The sequence below is a fragment of the Falco rusticolus genome, chromosome 9 (genome assembly GCF_015220075.1).
Source record: "Falco rusticolus isolate bFalRus1 chromosome 9, bFalRus1.pri, whole genome shotgun sequence".
NCBI lineage: Eukaryota > Metazoa > Chordata > Aves > Falconiformes > Falconidae > Falco > Falco rusticolus.
The window spans coordinates 46,322,168-46,336,253 of record NC_051195.1 but is presented as its reverse complement, the minus strand read 5'-3'; the positions used below and the strand labels follow the sequence as shown (position 1 = coordinate 46,336,253).

At 55.9% G+C, this 14,086-nt stretch overlaps 1 protein-coding gene across 1 annotated transcript; it reads left to right on the top strand.

Moving 5' to 3' along the window:
- The first annotated feature begins 262 nt into the window (after positions 1–262).
- On the top strand, positions 263–13,882 carry FBXW5 (F-box and WD repeat domain containing 5). The gene is made up of 9 exons (XM_037401431.1): positions 263–417; positions 591–804; positions 3,453–3,610; positions 4,251–4,425; positions 5,303–5,451; positions 6,768–7,254; positions 10,024–10,171; positions 11,212–11,424; positions 11,904–13,882. The coding sequence occupies exons 2-9, from the start codon at positions 612–614 to the stop codon at positions 12,148–12,150; spliced, it is 1,770 nt and encodes a 589-aa protein (XP_037257328.1). The 5' UTR covers positions 263–417; positions 591–611; the 3' UTR covers positions 12,151–13,882.
- Positions 13,883–14,086: the final 204 nt, after the last annotated feature.

Here is a 14,086-nt window from a genome sequence, read left to right as displayed (position 1 = left end):
GGGGGAGCTGCACGCTGGGGTCAAGGCCGGGGACTGGGGGTCCCCATAGCTGGGGCCGGACAGGGCCACCGGGGAGCAGGGGGGCCCGATCCGGAGGGGAGGGGGGGGGGCGACCCCACGGCTGGTGGGCGGGGCCTGATGGGATGGGGGCGTGGCCTGATCAGGCGAGGCGGGGCAGAGCTGTCGCTTTAGGGGCGATCGTGCCGCGCTCGGCTAGCTGCGCCTAGCGCGCTGAGCGGAGCTCTGGGCTCGAGCTCTCCGGCCTGCGGCAGAAAGCGGCGCGGCGGATTCGGCGGGGGGAACCACCGAGAGGGGCGGCTAGAGCGGCCCCTGGTAGCCGTAGCGGAAGCGCGGGGCGGGGAGGCCGGAAGCGCTGAGCGGGAAGGTGGGGGCAGCGGAGCCGCCGGAGCCACCGAGGTGCCGTGAGGGGGAGGCGGCGGCCCGGGGCGGCGGGCGGGCGCGGGGCTGGTGGTGCCGCGGGTCCCCGGAGCGGGCCGGCGCCTGTGGGGCCCCCCGAGGCGGGCGCGGGGTCTCGGCGCGGGGCTGCGGGCGGCCGGGCCGTGCCAGGCCTCACCCCCGTTTGTTTCCAGGCGCGGCGGCAGAATGACACGATGGACGCGGGCGGCGGCCCCCTCCTCCCCGACAGCGTCCTCTACGAGATCTTCCTCTACCTGGACCACGTAGACGTGCTGTCGGTGGGGCTGGTGTGCCAGCAGTGGCACGCCGTGGCCCGCGACGAGTTCCTGTGGAAGGAGCTCTTCTACCGCTACTACCGCATCTCCCGGGAGGTGCCCCGGCACCCAGGTGCGCTGGCGCGGGGGGAAGGGGCTGGCATGGCTGCCCGCAGGGCTGGCTGGCCTGAACCTGCTGAGCAGGCAGGGCAGTCCCGCAAGGGCTGGGGGGCTGCTCAGCGCCAGGCCTCCAGCCGCCCCGGGAGGCTGTTTCCTGGTGGTGGCACCCCAGACCTCCCTGCCGTGAACCCAGAAAGGAAAATCCTCTCCCCCCTCGGCTGCTCAGCCCTCTGTCCTCTGGTGTCAAGGGTGGCTGAGCCACTAAACTGTCACCTTAGCAGACTACAGGCTTGGGTGGTGATGGCATCTGGAACTGCCCAAACCCTTCAGAGACAGGCATCAAATGGCTGAAAATGTTTTGAGTTTCCTTTTCTTTCACAGAAGAGCGGGTTCTGAGTTCTTTCTAGGCATGTGCTCTTGGGTAGCTGCTGCACAGCTTGTCTGGGCACTGCTGCTGAGGGAGATCCCGAGGAGACGCAGTGAGTCAGTGCGTGCTACTACATCACAGCCCAGTTGGATTCTATGATAATCACTGCTGGCTTTTCCTGATCAGGACCTCACAGCAAGCCTCTGCTTCAGGCTCTGTCCCTTTCTCATCTGGACTAGGAAGAGCTGCAAGTACACATTAGCTGATCAGGCTATTTCCATAAGGCGTAGGCAGCACCTGCAGCCTGGCTGTGGAGGGAGAGTGCTGTCTATAAAGAGGGGGGTGGGTGTGCAGCCATTTAATTGTACAGTGGGCAAATGCTAAGGCAGTAGCTGACCCACTTTGCAGGGGCAGGTTGGACTTGATCTTGGCTTCATCTCACAGTAGGAAAATGACCTATTAACAGTCGGGATCAACTGAGCCTGGCGGAGCCTTCCTGGGGTAAAGCTGTTGGCAGTCTTGGTGGTGGCAGTCATATATGGACACAGGTCTGTTCCCAGCTGAGTGTCAAGTGCTGGAAGCAGTTTGGTGTGGTCTGAAAGGGTAGCCCAGTGCTGTTGCAGCAGCTGAGCACTGGGCAGGCCTTGGGGACCTGCCAACAGGAGCCCTTCCTGCCAAGGTGGGTCTCTCGTGGAGTCCAAAAAGCTCATTCCCGGCATGCTGCACAGGTCCAGGAGTGCTGTGCTCGGTCCTCCACCCTGAGGGTGCGCATGGGGCTCCCAGCAGTGGCTACAGCAGAGGGAACTGGCTTCTTGGACTAGAGTTGCAGTTGCTGTAGAAGGATGGGAAGAATTACCAAGGATCATGCAGCAGGAGCTCATCTCCCTGCACCAGAGAATACCAGTGCAAAAGGACTCTGAGATGTGGATGGGATGACTCAGGCTGCGTGACTTCACTTGCATGGACCCAGGGAGCTCTGTGGAGTTGAGGATATTATCTTTGGCTTTTATCTGAGGCTCTTTGACCAGGCTCAGTCTCTTCAAGCCTCCTGAAATTAGTTAGTAAGCTGCTAGCTCTGTTTCTTAGCATTAATTTGGGCTAAGAAGTCAGTGTAACTCAGTAACATATTCAGGCACCTCCCAGGCTGTGCTTCTGGAGCTGTGAAAATCTTTCATGAGGCAGTGGGGGCAGAGGGTGGCTGGCAGGTTCAGGAAGGGGCTGAAACAGGAGTTTAGGGAAATCTCCTGCCTGCCCTGGGCAGCTGTGTGGTTTGAGGAATGGTATCCAGTGGGTCTTGTAAGAGGAACTGTTGGGGTTGCTTGGCTAGATGGGATTTGTCCAGGCTGCTTCCCAGCCAGACAGGCCAGGACCGAGAACTTCAGAGGGGGGGATGAAGCACCCAGCCTAGTGAGCAATGGTGGGGTGTCTTGGCAGCAAGCTGCTCCCTGCCTGCTGGAGCAGGTGCCTCCTGGGCTGCAGCAAGTTCAATAAAACCTTCAGTCCTGTTCAGTGTAACTGGGAAAGTTGGCCCTTATCCATATACATGTCTAATCCTCTTTGCTTCCTCGGGATTTGCTGCTGCAAGAAGTCTGTAGGCTGCCTTACCAGGCACTTTGTTAAAAATCCTCTTTATTTTTCTTTTTATTGGCTGTCGGTGTGACTCCTCTGAGTGTGCTCCAGGCTCCTCTGCTGCAGGGCTTCTCCACTGCAGGGCTCCTCTTCTGTCCTGGCATGCTGTGTCCAGCTCCCATTCTTCTTTCTCTCTCTCTCTTCCATGCACACACCCCCACACCCCTCGTCTCTTATCACATGGAGACGTTTTTTTTTCCTGGTCTCATACACTTTCTGGAATCTTCTTAATTCTGTGTTAGATGAGATAAAGATAAACAGAGTGGAGGCCGGTACCCTGAGGAGCAGCTTCCCTCTCATCACATGATTTGTTTGTGCTGTGCTGGAGCACGCCTGCAGTTCTGACAGCTGTTTTGTCCTGAGCAAGGTTTTTGTTAGAACACTAACAGCTCTGCCCTGGATGTTTCTTGCAGTGGCTGTACTGGTTTAGAAAGCAGGGGTATGGTGTGGAATTGGGCGTGTAGTGGAAGCAAAGATTTTCTGTGGGTGGGATTGGGGAAGCTGCTGAGAAAAATGTTAAACCCTGCTAACTCAGCTGAAGCCATAGGGATGGTGGCCCCAGCAGAGCTCCCAAAGACTTGGTTCTGCAGCTGCCATGTTTAGCTCGGGTCCGTCACTTCACTCCGCTTACATTCCTGTCCTGTGTCCCTGCTGATGTGTTACAGCTGCCGTCTCCTGGTATGATGAGTTCCAGAGGCTCTACGACACCATCCCTTGTGTGGAAGTGCAGGCCCTAAAGGAGCACAATGACCAGGTTTTGCACCTCAGCTTTTCCCACTCTGGCTGTTTGTTTGCATCGTGCTCCAAAGACTGTACCGTCAAGGTAAAGCATCAGTCTCTCCTGCACGACCCTTCCAGCTTTGATTTAGTGGGGTTTAGCTGTGAGAGCAGCCTTTAGGAAGTCTACTTTGAGGAGAGGAGGTGTCCCTGGTCTTAGGCTGGTTCCTGCAGATGCTGAGTTGTTCTCAAAGCCACAGAGCTAATGACTCTTGCAAATGTAGCCTTGAGGGTTGTGGATTCCAGCTCCAGCCCATGTGAAGGTGGCCGAGGTGCCTGCCTGGCTCTGGCTGCTTTCTAGGTGCAGATCAGTCCCCTGTTATGCTGTTGGGTCTAAGAGAGGGTGTGGAGATAATGATCCACTGCAGAAGATGTCTTGCGTGAGTGGTTGTCTTGGAAGAAATCTCTCTGAACCTGCTGAAAAATCCAGCTGTGACAGTACCATTCACTGCCTGAACAACTTCTCCACTGGCTGGCAGAGAAGCAATCCTGCATTTAGCTGCTCTCCAAAGCTGTTGGCCATTTTCTGTCAGGGTAGTTGACAGGAAAATCGGGACTGAGAGGCAGTTAAACAGGGTCTTCAATGATATTTTTTTTTTCTTGTCCTGGTGAGTGCTGGCAGAACAGATAAAGTGGAACTTCTCCCAGGCTTCTCAACAGCTTCCTGACTGTTTGTCTGTCTGTAGATCTGGAGCAATGAGTTGGACATCACCCTGCAGCACAGCTCCAACATGAGGCCGTACAACTGGAGCTACACACAGTTCTCCCAGTTCAACTCTGATGACTCCCTCCTTCTGGTGTCAGGTGTCTTTGTGGGGCCTCACAACTCCTCATCAGGAGAGATTGCCGTAATCAGCATGGGTAAATGCCTCCCTCACCTTCACTGGGGCTTTCTGGGAGGTGTGAAACGGTGGGTGCTGGGGTTCCCTTTCTCTTCAGGTTGTGTGGTGGCCTTGACCTCTGCTTGTTCTGCCTTCCACCATCTTGCATTGGCCCCAATCGGTTTCATAGGGTAAACCTTCCAGATAACTTTAACTCTGCTCAGGTCACCATGTCATTGGTTAAAGGCAGTGTGACATATATTTATTAACTTCTATTCTAAGTGACAGCCTGGGCAAGGGAAGAGTTATCAAAGTTACCTGTTGTCTTGAGGCCACCATTTCTGACTCAATGAGGTCTCACATGGTGTTCTGAGTCTGTTCATCGGGGCCTGCTTCACCTCTTGGGCTGCAGTTCTGTAAAACTCGCTAATCCCCACCGTGTTATCTCTCACTGTCTGTGCTGCAGTCCCACTGTGCCAAAAATCGAGGAGTGCTGCTAAATGCACAACTGTCTTGCTCAGAAAGGTCCTGAGCCCCAGGGGCAGGAGTGAGGAAGTTCTGTACGTGTTTGACTTGTTCTTGTCCTTGAGGGTGTCTGCTTTGGGCCACACTGGAGGAAGGCTGTGAGGATAGGTTGCTCTCTGGTCTGGCTCCGTCTGGCTGCCCTTTTATTTTGGTTTCCCTTGTGCATGCTCTCCTCACACATCTCTGCAGAAGAGAGGAATTACCTGTCTTCATAGTAGTGACTGGAAGCTGGAGGGTGGTCAGACGGTGTCTGCTCAGCTTGTGGTGGGGGTGCTGCACCAGTGCCTCTCCTGTGGAGACTTGAATCCACTTGCCATGTCTTTTGCCATGGTTTCTCCAGGGCCCTTGCCAGCAGCCAACACCTGACACTTGTGTTTTCCCCTCCCTTTCAGAGAACTTCACGCTGCTTTCCAGAGTGAGGAATAAACCCTATGATGTGTTTGGCTGCTGGCTGAATGAAACCAACTTGATATCTGGCAATCTGCATCGGATTGGGCGTATAACCTCCTGTTCTGTGCTGTGGCTGAACAATGCTTTCCAGGTGAGGTGCCTTTGTTCCAGCTCCACAGGCAGTGTGTATTCCTGCTGGCTGCTGGGGGAGGAAAAGCTGCGGAGGTGGTGTGAGCAGGGAAGCATGGCCCAATCCTCCTGTCCTCCCTGTTTGTCTCCTCTGACTTGCCCTCAGGATCTTGAGCTTGAGGCAACCCTTGTGTGAGTTTTCTCCACGCTTGATGTTGTGGTACCCATTGCAATATTCTAATTCTACCCTCAGACTGCAGTAACTCTTGCCCCATTAATTGGGATGAGGACCTGACTGCAGTGCCCCAGAGCATGGTGTTGCTCAACAGGAGAGTGGTTGAGCCGCAGCAGGTTGCTGAGGTCCTGGGTAATATGAAGCTGGGCCTTGGGTGCCTGTAGTCCGGCATGTATTTGAGCAACGGCCGTTCTCCCGCTTTTGGCAGCTCGGTGTGCTGTTCCCAGGAGACAGAGGCAGCTGAGAGGCTGAGCTCAGCCCTGCCTGTCCCTGATGACATTTCTGTGGATTGGTGCTGTCTGATGCTGTGATGAGACCTGTGTGCTGGCCTCGGACTGCTTGTTTCTTTGCTGCTTGTTCATTCTGTAGCACTTGTGCTGCTCAGATGTGTTCCTCTGCCATGTCTTGCCTCTGTCTCAACGTGACAGCTGCACATCCTGGCGTTTTGTGGTTTTTAACATGGATAATTGATGCTGGCCCCAAGTGAAATTCTCTGGTAGCAGGGACCCTTCCCATGCCCACATCTGTTTGCTGCAGTGACACTATGGTGTCAACTCTTCCATCCCCAAGAGGCAAGGAAAGACCTTGCGCGCTTTGACAGGGGGCGTTGGAAGCATGGCCACAGACTGCCAGAGCAGATCACCAGGCTGGTCCTGCTGAGGGGTACAGGTGAACTACAGGAGCACAGAGGTCTCCTGCCTCTGCTGCTTGTGGGCCAGAGGGATGGTGCTTCACGCTGCACCTGTGTTTATTGCAGAGGCCCGTTCCTGAAATTCATTTGAAGTGCTGAGCAGCACCAGCACATAACCTCAGGTGGGGGAGTGGCAGCAAGGCTGCCCAGCCTCTGTGTTTCCTAGCTCCACTGTTGCACTGTCTGCCTGCAGAAACTTTCTACCTCTGTGTGCCCACCTCCAAGACGGGAAGGAGTGAAACAAAGCTGGCCAGCCTCTAGGGCCATTTCTGGTGGTCAGCGCTGCATATAGCAGTGTGAAGGGAGGTTGGTGCGTGGCTGGTGTCCGCTGTGACGGCTCAAGGTCTGGGCAGGTTTGAACTGTAGGAGTGACGTGAGGTGGTTCCTGCTTACTTCTGCCTTCTGCTTGCAGGGCATAGAGTCTGAGAATGTGAATGTAGTGAAGAGACTGTTCAAAATCCAGAACCTGAATGCCAGCACTATCCGGACTGTGATGGTGGCTGACTGCAGCCGGTACGATTCCCCAGACCTGCTCCTGGACTATGAGGAGCAGCTAGCTGCTTCCTCCACCTCCACCTGCCCAGTCTTTGATCTTGGCAGTGACAGTGAGGAAGAGGAGGCCAAGCCCAAGCAGACTCTGGAGCCAGCAGTACAGGAATTGCCGGATGACGGGGGTGTGACAGCAGAGGATGGGCTGCAGCAGTTCTTTGATGATATCATGGAGGGCCGTGTGAGGCCTGCCATGACTGAGACAGAGTTGGAGACAAAGGTGGCTGAGCTGTTTGTACGCAACAGAACTAAACCGCCTGAGCTGAACCTGCTCTCCACGGACAGCAACAGCAAGACAAAATACTTAATCTTCACCACAGGATGCCTCACCTACTCCCCGCACCAGATAGGTAAGGCTGTGGTCTGAGCCCAGGGCACAGCAGCCTCCCTGGGGGTGTGGGCTGCAGCTACACTGTGAATTTGAATCTGCAAAAGACCTGGTTAATTTGCTGCCTGTTTGTGGTGAGTGAGTTGCAGTTTTGCTCAGGCTGCTGGACTCTTGATACAGGAAGCTTTTGATATGCCCCCAGTCACTGAAGGGGGTTCCACCCTGCACGCGCTTGCCTGAGGGTTGTTTTGTTGCTACTACGCTTGACATGTGGCCTGAAAAGAAAGTCATGGTGAGGGCTGAGCAGAAGATCAAGAAGGAACTTCTGACTTAAGGACATCAGCCATGAGTTGCACACCAGCGGGTGGATGTGAAGGGCAGCGGTTGCTCTCATAGGGGTGTGTGGAAGGGCCTCGGTGCTGTTCTCTTGTGTGGGTGGAGAGGGCATCAGGGCAAGACTGGCTTGAGCAGCTTGGAGTTGAGATGTGTGTTGCTTGCACAGTGTCTCGCAGCTCTGGGTGACAGAGCCCTGCCTGCCTCTGTGCCTTGCCTGCCTGCCCCACTGCCCGGTGTGTGATCACCCTGCATCACAGGGCCTTTCGGCCTCTGTTTTGGTACTGAAGAGGTTTCACGGTGGGTTATTAGCTGCCCCAGCAGATGTTTCCATGGCAAACTGATGCCAGCTTGGTGGCACTCGGCTTCCTTGCTTGGTGGGGTACAAGGGACTGTAGCTGCAGCACAAGCCAGGCAATGGTGCTGCTGGTGACCTTTTCTGGGTTAGGACTTCCAGGGCTCTCTTGTTGAGGCACTGGGACTATCAGAGTCCGAGCAGAAGCAGATAGTCTGGCTGCATCTCCAAAAGCCCCTAAAGCTGGTAGAGAAGTTCAGTGGGAAAGACCACACAGATCAGTAGAAATGTGAGGAGGGAAGGAGCTGCTTCTAGGCATGAAGGCTTTACTGTAAAGCCAGATAGTTTCAGTTCCTTTTGCTGTGGGCATGGTTACAGCCGTGCTTTCCTGCTGCGGGCTCTTCTAACCTCCCTGTTACTTGGTCCTGCACCAGTACAGCCCAGTAAGGCTGGGAAAGGCAGATTCCAAAACCATAGGCAACTTGAAGAAGAGTCACTTGATCTTTGCCCACCCAAGTTAGGCATGTGACCTGCACTGACTGTAGCACTGCTCCATGCTCCTGTCCGTGGCTGGCTCTGCAGACGGACGCGGTGGACCTTGGCCTGCCTCTGGATGCGTGGCAGGTGGTCTGCCTGACTCGGCCCTGCAAGCAGCGCTGCATCTTGATCTGCTGCGTTGAGCAAATGCTGCCTCGCAGGCTGGGACCTGCCGCGTGCAAAGGCGAAGCGTGGCATAGAGGCGGCGCCCGCCTTTGCACTCCACCGACTTACAGCGCAGCCTCCCAGGGCCCTGGGTTTTGGTGCCTTTGAACTCCAGTGACTCCCTGGCCAGTGGCCAGTGCCTGTGGCGCAGCCTGGCTGTTCAGAGGGACAAACCCTGCTTGGCTCCTCTCCCAGCCATGAGTCACTGAAAAATGTTATGTTTGCCCATTGGCGTGTGTGTGTCAAACCAGCCTTTGTGCATCTGCTGTCTGCCCCCAAGGAGCTGGTACTTGAAAGAGCTCGCTGTTGTGCTCATCTCTCGCCAGGCTGCTGCTGGGAGCCGTGCTCCTGGCTGCTGGGCATCGACGCTATCTTGCCTGATCTGTGGCACGCAAGCACTTCTGCAAGAGTTGCCTTTGAGCTCCTGTCTCCCTGGTGCTGGTGGCAGGCTTGAGTCATGGGCAAAGCTGTCTGTTCCACTGGCTTGTGCGTTCGTGGACGGTGTAGCTGAGTTTGGAAGTGGGAGTGTAGTGCTGTGGAAACGAGGATGAAGATGCTGGTGAGCAGTGCCACTTGGGTGGAAGAGCGAAGGTCCTGTCCTGAAGGTCCTGGGCTACCCAAGTTCAGATGCAGTGATGTATTTGAGGTGCAGTGTGGTATCACCCCTACCTTGTTGGTCTGTGGGAGCGGGCTAAAATCAGGGGTGTTTGGCAGCAGTTCCCTCGGGAGGGCAGTGGGGTGGGATGGGCCATCTTCCAGCTCTTCTTGGACCTGCTGAGGATTAAGCTCATGTGTGCCCAAGAGCTGCTGAGACTCAAAGGAGTCTTCCAGGAAGTGACTGTGGATGGTTTTGTGTTTGGGACCTCTCTCCAGAGCTGGAAGGGGACTGAGCATGTGTCTCCATTAGTCAGAAAGCTCAAAAGCTACGAACGCTTGAGCCCACTTTGGGTTTAAACCCCTGTTCTTGGAGCTTTCTGAGGATGACCCCCACTCGCACTTGACAGTGTCAGGGGAAAACCCTGACGCAGCCAGTGCATCTGCTGGGCCTTCTCCAGGCTGAATATTGCAGGAAACGGGCCCAGCCCTGCAAGCATTCATTTAGGAGAAAAAACTTTCTGCAACCAGAGCATCTCCCAGGCCAGCGCAGCTTCCTGGTGCTTCAGAGCACGCTGCACGCTGGGCTTGGAGCAAGGTGTGGCTGTACCAGCTGGGTGCTGGGCATCTCCCTGTCTGGGGTTGAATGTGCCAGCGCATCACTGATGGGCAGTGTCCTGGCCAAAGGCACCACTTGCAAGAGCTTGAAGGACCCTGGCAGGGACGGCAGCCCTGTCCTGGTCCTTGGCCAGTGAGCCAGTGCTCCTTTCTTAGCAGCACTAAGCGAAGCCCCTTCTTGAAGCCTGGGGACTTCCACCAGCGCCTCTGTCTGCTGGCAGAAGCCTGATTCTGCTTTCTATCCCCAAGGGATTAAAAGGATCCTGCCCCATCAGATGACGACTGCTGGGCCAGTGCTTGGGGAGGAGAGGCGCTCAGATGAGTTCTTTGACTCACTGGATCACGTCATTGACATTCATGGCCACATCATCGGCATGGGCCTCTCCCCTGACCACAGGTGAGCATGGCACCACAGGTGAGCATGGCACCACAGGTGAGCATGGCACCACAGGTGAGCATGGCACCACAGGTGAGCATGGCACCACAGGTGAGCATGGCACCACAGGTGAGCATGGCACCACAGGTGAGCATGGCACGGCAGAGCTGCTGGCTACAGATGCTGCAGGGGGTGGGTGGCAGCTGCTTAGGGGTTTTGTGGAGTGAACAGGAGAAGAAATGACTGTAGTGGATGGAGCAGGGTGTCTGCATCGGCTGCTCTGGTCATTCACATCCCATTTATGTCCCAGTGCTGATGGCCTGTGTTGCTGCCTGAGCAGCAGGAATTTTGGCAGGAATACTTTTCTCCTTCTGCGCTGCTGAGCCTGGTTCAGGATAGGGTTAGGCAAGGAGCCTTGTAAGAGTAAAGGAGCTGCCAACAGCAATGTGTCTTGTTCCTGAGGCAGATCAATCACAGAATGGTCTGGGTTGAAAGGGACGTTAAAGACAATCTTGTTCCACCCCCCTGCCACGGTCTCCTGGAGCTTTCTCTTCTCCAGGCTGAACAACCCCAGCTCTCTCAGCCTGTCCTCTTAGGGCTGGAGCACCTCTCCTGTGATCATCTTCATGGCCTCCTCTGGACTTGCTCCAACAGGTCCATGTCCTCCTTATGTTGGGGGGGTGCCAGAGCTGGATGCAGTACTACAGGTGGGAGTCTCACAAGAGCGGAGTAGCGGGGGAGAATTGCCTTCCTCAACATGCTGGACCCAGTACACCACCATCCTTGCATTTGGTTTTAATGGTATTAAAGAGGCTTGACCTAGCTCCCAGGGCCACCTTCCCCGTTGTGCTGGCCATTTCCAAACACAGTGAGAAGTGTTTCAGCAACATGTTCCCGTATTTCAGCCTGGATTTTAGGGAGCTGAGCTGCAGGCTTGCTAAGGACCAGAGAAACAGCTCAGGCCCTGCGCTGCCAGAGTGCTGCGCATTTGCTGCTGGGGTTTCTTGAGCTTTGTTGCATGTGGCAAGGTGCAGGGTAACCCCTCTGCTCCCCTCCCCCAGGTACCTGTACGTGAACAGCCGTGCCTGGCCTCGGGACTGCGTCATCTCTGACCCGATGCAGCCACCCCCCATCGCTGAGGAGATCGATCTGCACGTGTTTGACCTGAAGACAATGAAGGAGGTGAAAAGAGCCCTCCGTGCGCATCGGGCCTACACGCCCAACGAGGAGTGCTTCTTCATCTTCCTGGATGTCAGCCGGGACTTTGTGGCAAGGTGTGTGGCGACAGGGCTGGGCAGGATCCTGCCCTTCATCTGGGACGGCCTCAGGGCCATCGCTGTGGGCAGCTTGTGCAAGCAGAGCTGGGCTGGGTGCTGGCAACTGCTGTGTGTTGGGAGCGGAGCAGGAAACGGGAGGTTTGTAAAGAGCAGAGGGTGCTGCTAAAGGCTGTTTGCCCTGGTCCTGTTGTGAAATCGGTGAGGAAAGGGGAAATTTTGAGCTGTGGCGTGTTTGGCAGCAGGTGACAAATGCCCTTCTTGGGGGCTACAGGCAGCAGGTGCTGCGGGGTGAGAGGAAGGGGCTTGTCAAACAGCCTCTAGATCCTGGAGGGAGCCGACTTGCTCAGGGGTGGTGGGGCTGAGGGGGAGGCTGGGGCACCCTCTGCCTCCCATTGGCGCGGGAGGAAGGGGGTTGGGAGCGGCACGCTGTCGGGGCTGCTGGGGTGACCTCCTTCCCTGTGTCTTGTCTGCTGCAGCGGGGCAGAGGATCGCCATGGCTACATCTGGGATCGGCACTATAACATCTGCCTGGCCAAACTGCAGCACGACAATGTGGTCAACTCCGTGGCATTCAGCCCGGTGGAGCAGGAGCTGCTCCTGACGGCCAGCGATGACACCACCATCAAGGTGTGGCGCTCCCCTCGCACAGTGCGCATCCAGCAGGCCAGGAAGCCCAGGCCCAGGAAACTGCTCTTCTCCTGGCTCATGAACCAGAAAAGCTGAACCCAGGTACACTGCTCCTGCAGCTTCCTCACTGCAGCCACCTCTGGAGCTTGCAGAGTTTTGAGCCCTGCACAACAGAGACGAGCTCTGGGCACGCGAATCCCATCCGCCAAGTCAAGGAGGGGACGGGTAGGGGGAATTTCTTCCTCCTTGGAGCGTCTGCTTCAAAGACAGAACGTGAGAGCTGAGGGCTCGTTCGTGGGCCCAGCAGACGGCAGCCTGAGCTGGTCACTGCAGGGTGGGCTCCCCACGGCTTTGCACGAACGCTGCTACTTGGTCACAGCTCTCTCTGGGTGAGCTTTGGTCTCTGAGAACAGACTGAGGCACGTCTCCAGTGTTTGTACTGTGTGAGCTGGGACACGGCTGACCTCGTCGAGAGCTACTAGCTGCAGAGCACTTGGCAGAAGCCACAGTACAGTGCTGTGCTGCCTTACTGCAGGACTCTATTAATAGTAGTTTTATTAACATTTATTTGTCCCAAACCTCCACAGGCAACTCCCCTGGCTGCTGGGTAATGCCGAGTGCCTCCTGCCGCACGGTGTCTGTCTGGAGGGCAGGGAGACTGCAGCAGGGGAGGCAGGGCTGGAGGGGCCTGGCTGGCCTCTTGTGTGGCCCCCCAGGGATGCAGCCAGTGCCCCCTCAATGCCTTGTTAGCAACTATGTGTTGGCATCACCAGTTTCCAAACCTGAGAGGGGGGAGGGCTGGTGGTAACACGGTGCTGGCTTTGCCCTCTGTCTTCCTCGGCTAAGGAGCACTTAAATAAGCTATGGCATTGGTAATGTATTTATTCTAGGGGATCTGCTGCCCCTTCCCAGGGAGGCAGCTGTGAGGATGGCTGGTGGGTCTTGTGGTCACCTCCCTCCCATGCTACTCAAGTCGTGGCACTTTAGGTTCTCTTGGTATGTTCTCTGTGATAGGTGTAGGCACCCAGGGGTGGCTGCAGATATTTAACCACAGGTGACAGGGGAACGCAGCCCTCCTCTGCCTGAAGTGACAGCTGAATAAGCTTCCATTCACGTGGGCTGTCTTGCCATGGGTTTGGTGACCAGGTCCTGCTGGGGACCCCTCTGATGGTGGAGCTGCCTCACTTGTAGCAATTGTGAACTCAGTGGGTTTAACCTGTCCCTGAAGCTCTTCTCCATGCAGCTGGTACCCAAATATAAGAGCCTATTCTTTAAGCTCCTAATCTTGACTTGGCCTTGGTGGGTCCCCCAGGAGCCGCAGTCACTCCTGGGAGCTGGGCTGTGTCTGGAAAGGAGCCGGGTCCTGGGGGAGGTGCTTCAGGACTCCCCTGGGAGCACCGGGGGCAGTTGTCTGTGTCACTCATGGCCTTGGGTTGCAAATAGACTTAACAGCCGGCAGCAGATACTGTCCCGATAGGCACTGACAGCTTTAACAGCTCCTGTGGCCCTTGGTGGGAGGGTTTGTACCTGTGTTCTGCTGGGCCCCAGCAGGTGCCCATGGCTTTATCCAAAACCCCTGTACTCAGGTTTTCTGTCTTCACAGGACTTCCAGAAACAAGGGAGTCCTTTGTGTGTGTGCATGCAGGATCCACATCAGCGCTCTGTCCTGTCACACAGCAAACGGCCTCTACCTTCCACCTTCCTCCCCCAAGATTGTGAAATCTTTTCTCCCTTGGCTCGGTGTAGTAGTGAGCAAGGCACTGAGGGTTTATGTTTGTACCGAGTTTTGCTCTTCACTATGGCATTGAATAGATATTCTGCTAAAGCATCTCTGCAGTGCGAGTTTGTTTTTCTCAGTGCTGTTCTACTGAGGCAGAGCTGAGGCCCGAAGTGTCACACCACTGTGCCTACAGCTGCTGGGGCGCTGCGGCAGGAGCTGACCAACGTGTAGTTACCTGCCCTGGGCCATGGAGTGCAGGCGGAACACTGTGAAACAACAGGAGGAGAGAGAAAAGAGGCAGAAGAATTGCCT